The sequence below is a fragment of the Syngnathus floridae genome, chromosome 10 (genome assembly GCF_059516105.1).
Source record: "Syngnathus floridae isolate MCC-2025c chromosome 10, RoL_Sflo_1.0, whole genome shotgun sequence".
Taxonomy (NCBI): domain Eukaryota; kingdom Metazoa; phylum Chordata; class Actinopteri; order Syngnathiformes; family Syngnathidae; genus Syngnathus; species Syngnathus floridae.
This window is the reverse complement of record NC_142422.1, coordinates 12,075,001-12,079,796: the sequence shown is the minus strand read 5'-3', so window position 1 is coordinate 12,079,796 and position 4,796 is coordinate 12,075,001. Positions and strand designations below refer to the sequence as shown.

Genomic DNA, 4,796 nt, shown 5'->3' with positions numbered 1-4,796 from the left:
CAGAAGGCACTAAAAATAAACCATTTGAAATATTTAACTTAGTGACCCAGAAAGGCGCCCCAGCGTAATGGTATGTTTGCACAAGCCGAGCGCCACAGCCATGATATGATGAAGCCGCTGCGACGTTCTCGTCGCCTTGCCAGTAACACGTCAAATCTGCAAAGAAACTAAACATCCAATTGGCCGAAGGGAAAATAAAAATCATCGTTATAAAATCAGCACAATTATAATGTCTGATTTTGGTACATAGGACAGCGTTTCTCTTCCAAAAAGATTTAACTTTTAAAATTAATTATAAAACGTATGAAGGCCTTTGGGGCGCACTGGTTAGCACGTCCGCCTCACAGTTAGGAGGGTGCAGGTTCGATTCCACCTGTGTGAAGTTTGCATGTTCTGCCCGTGCCCGCGTGGGTTTTCTACGGGCAATCCGGTTTCCTCCTACATCCCAGAAACATGCTCGGTAGGCCGATTGAGCACTCCAAATTGCCCCTCGGTGTGAGTGTGGATGGTTGTTCGTCTTTGTGTACCCTATGATTGGCTGGCAATCGGTTCAGGGTGTCCCCCGGCTCTACTGCCCGATGACTGCTGGGATGGGCTTCAGCACGCTCACGACCCCCGTGGGGACAAAGCGGTACTGAAAATGGATGGATGGATGAAGGCCTTTGGCACACAGGCCCTCTCGGCAGCGCCCAAAGCTAATATGCTAACGGGCTAACGTGCTGTCTGGTGGTCCTGCAGAGTCCTGAAAGAAACAGCTGTACTTCTGCCGTCAACAGGCTGCTGTCATGCTATGAAACATTCATTTTCTTCCGAGCGTTGTCCTACCCTTGCAGGATAGTCGCATCGGTCGCCGACCCACCTGCCCGTTCTGCTCCCATCTCGGCCTCCTCCCTCGCTTCTGTGGAAATTGCTGTGTGAGGAAAATGTATATCATTCCCCCCCCTTATAAATCCTTCAAGAGTGCCCGACTGCAATGTATGGCAACGGCATCAATATTGATGTGGGACAAAGTTTCCACCGAAGCTGGCTGCTCATCAATATTGATGCGCCCCTCAACCTCCAATGCCAATGCCGTCTGGTGTGGGGGCTGAGTGGCCCCTTGTGTTGCTTGAAAATAGACGTGGACACGAATCATGGTCGGTTGGATGGAATGTGAGGAATTGATGTCTTCGGGTTTTCAGGTTCAAGAGAAAAAAGATGACAAGGCTTAAACAAGGCGATTTCAAAGCCGAAGCCTTGTTTGAAACCACGTGCCAGTTTCAAAGAGTGACACGCAAGCAGAGTCCGTGTGAGCAACCAAATTTTATTGAAGCCTTTCCAAGGTTCGAGCACCGCCACGGACCAGCAAAAATGACGACGGCGCCAGTCTTGGGCTTCACCGAGTGACCAAGAGCGCCGGTTGCACATGTGACCCAAGCTTGTGGGAGGGGGGCCGAGTCGGAACAAGTCCTGAGCTACGTTGCGCTCACAAGTCCCGGCGGAGGAAGAAAGTCGAGACGACAGAAATGAGCCTTGTGAGCTTTGTCCAAGGTTTGCGATACATTTCGCCTCGTTTTGTTTCATTTCCTTAATCCCTGTCATAACAGGTAACGGCAGATTATGGCACAGTCATAAAATAATTGTGACAAAGTTTCTTTTTGTTCTAAGGCAAGTTCAGCTAGTTGCAGAAACCCCCCCCCATAAGAAATAGAAGCCCCCCCCAAAAAAAGTTGAACAGAGCTCACCCCTGGCCAGGGCCAATCAAGAGTCTGCCATGAAACAAAACAGACTCACTCTCCCATTCTTGCGCGTGGACGATTTGGAGTCTTCAGTGACGTTTTGGAATGCGAGTGTCGAAAACCCACATGTGAACTGAACTCAAAAGTTACAAGGCAGGTGTGTGAACCACTAGTTCACCGTGATTCCCCCAAATTGGACCCCTGTAGAAAACTTGCACATCTCACTTTGGCAGGATACATTTTTTTCCCCCCATGCCCATCAAGTCACCCCGTTTTTGAACCTGAGCTTTGTGGCCCACACCCATAACCCCGCCCCCCAAAACCCAGCGGAAGCCCGCTACGCTATGGACGCTACACTGTACATACGGACACTATTGTGACTTTTCTCCAGGTATAAACACACGATAAAGGTTTTGCAAAAACGTCCGAGAAAAAAGACATTTTTGGCGTTTGTCCTTTTTTCCGCGTCATGGCTTGTGGTCGGGGCGAGCGCCAGGCGTCCGGTCAGCGTCCCTCAGGGCCCGCCGTCGTTGTAGTGCAGTGAGACGGGGCGCTCGCGCTGGACGGCGGCAGGCACGTAGGGCCAGTTGTAGCCCGAGCCCGACAGCAGCATGTCGCGCAGCAGCGTCTCGATGGGCGTCTTGCCCACCAGCCGCACAAAGAAGAGCTGCTCGATGACGGGGGACGACACGATGCGCAGCGACGGCAACCGCAGCAGCAGCCGGCCGAAGCGGTTGGGCTGGCTCGGGTACTGGTTGCGCACGTACTCCTCCAGGGCGCACTGCGATTTCTCCTGGATGCTCTCCACGTGGCCCGCGTCCGACAGGCCCATTGCGTCTGCAACGGAAAAGTCGGCAAAGGTTTCGTTGCGTACAACTTCGAGAAGAGCGAAGCTTGGCCACACAAGCGGGAACTTTCACCTCTTCCCTCCCCCACTGCACAGCTGAGAGAGGTGCGGGTGGTGGTGGGAAGAGGGGGGTGGTTACGTTGCGGGCTACACTTTTCACACTCTCTGTGTCGGGGGGAAAGCACGAGGGATTTGGCGCTGTGTGAAGTCCAAACAAAGACGCTTTTTTTTCCTCCCTCTCTCTCTTTTTGCCCGTGACCTCTGCATGAACCCTCGTGTTTCTTCCATTGCTTGGTTTGAACCTGTCAGCTTGCATCGGGGCTCCTTTTTGTCATGGCGCCCTTTGATGTAACCCCCCCCCCCCAAAAAAACGTAGCGTGTCAAGCTGTGTGAATTGCTGCTTTACTTCTCTGTCCAGCAGAGGACAGCTGGACTGCTTTTTTTTGGGGGGGGAGGTCGTCTGTGCGTGTCGGGCGGCCATGTTCGTGACAAAGCGGTGGAGATTAGTCAAGCTGTCCTCCGCTGCCCAGAAAAGCGGCTTCGCGTGCCGAAGCGACAGCTCTGCGGGCACTCTGTCGTTGCTGTGCCAAGCGGCCTGGCGCGGCCGAGGCCTTTCATCAGAACTGGCGTCTCGGCTACAACAACCGACCACTACCGTGCTTTTTAAGTCACCCTTTCGCCAAAATGAAGGTTAATTACTATGGTGATTATTGATTCAAAAAAATAGATGAAAAAATCTGGAGCGCAAACCAACATTTGTATTGTCTTCCCAAAAAATCCCACCTGTGGACAATTTCAAGTCTTCAATCAACCTTACATGGAGAAGCAGGACTGCTTGCCAGCCAAAGACAGAAGGCATTTGATTGTGTGTGTGTGTGTGTGTGTGTGTGTGTGTGTGTGTGTGTGTGTGTGTGTGTGTGTGTGTGTGTGTGTGTGTGTGCATGTGTGTGTGTGTGTGTGTGTCACATGGCGCACTGAGGGCTACAGGGGGTTACCATGTAGGTCACGGCCGCGCTGTGGCCAATCCGCCGCTATACATAATTTAACTGGCGAGATAGGGGCGGGGGTGACTCAATAAGAAATGGGATCATGGAGGAGGCAAAAGATCCACACTGCATGGTGTGGGGGTGACGAGGGGCGGAGGAGGGGAGGGTCTGTTAAGTTGCTCACATCATGATCTCCCAGCGAGGTGTCTGGTTTGCGACAGCACGTTGGAGGCGACGGGGGCAAAACGCCCGTCGTCATCAGCGTCAAAGCAGCCCGTACAAAACACGGCCTAACGTTTAGCCAGTAAATCGAGTTTTGCTTTTGCTGTACTTGCTCGGAGCTTATTACGCAAATCAAGTCATGTGCCTGCTCTCTCAATAGAAGAAACATGCCAAGAGCTACCAAGAACAAACAAAAGGGGTAATCAGAAAATATTCACGACATATATTTGATATATTTTGACATTTAGTATGAATGCACTATTGCATAAAAATCAAGATTGCCCTTTGTACAATAAAATAATGTAATATGAATATGTGTTCTCAATTCTACCGCCTCCCAATGAGCCACAATAGCTCAATTTTGGGAATTAATGGAGGAAATACAAGGTTTCCAATTATGCAAGGCTTAATAGTGCGCAACTATTGCAGTGAGAGCCATTTGTAATATTTTGAGTTGTCAAGCAAATGCTAGATTTTATCCCAGTGTAGCGGAGGAATATTTTTGGAGTAGCTACCTTCTAATTCCCAACTTTAATGATAAAGTGAAAATAGAAATTTACAGCTTTGCTTTTGGTGGGGGCGAGCTAAAGGAAAACAAGCAGACGGAAAACGGAAGTGTTCCTGCACTCACCGGACGTGAAGAGCACGATGGACTTGAGGCAGGAGTACTCAGCTGTGTCCACCTGCAGCGCCTTGAGCTTCTCCACCTGCTCCTGGAAGACGCGGATGTGGTCCATGAAGGCCACTACGCGCTCGGCCGACATGGGCGAGGCGTGCAGGCCGGCCGCCGCCAGCAGGGGCGCCACGTGCAGCGGCATGGAGCACTGCGCCGCATTCAGCACAAACAGCTCGCTCCACGACATGCGCAACAACGCCACCTAGGAGCAGGCCATCGCATTACAGTCAAACCCGAAAAACACAAAAATTGAGAAAATGCAGATAGACTTGAAAAACAGAAGAGAACAAAATTGGGTGCGCACCTGATCCATGAGCTGGAGGTCGGGAAAGAATGGGATGTTCTTG

At 51.1% G+C, this 4,796-nt stretch overlaps 1 protein-coding gene across 1 annotated transcript in view; it reads right to left on the bottom strand.

Moving 5' to 3' along the window:
* Positions 1–1,283: 1,283 nt before the first annotated feature.
* nr2f5 (nuclear receptor subfamily 2, group F, member 5) overlaps positions 1,284–4,796 on the bottom strand; it is a 9,810-nt gene continuing 6,297 nt past the window's right edge. Inside the window, exons 2-4 of the mRNA XM_088387274.1 lie at positions 4,754–4,796; positions 4,405–4,651; positions 1,284–2,555 (exon numbers count right to left, since the gene is read on the bottom strand). The exon at positions 4,754–4,796 is cut by the window's right edge and continues 238 nt beyond it. Of these exons, the coding sequence (XP_088243400.1) occupies positions 2,233–2,555; positions 4,405–4,651; positions 4,754–4,796 (613 nt within the window). The 3' untranslated portion in view covers positions 1,284–2,232. The remainder of the gene's footprint in view (positions 2,556–4,404; positions 4,652–4,753) is intronic.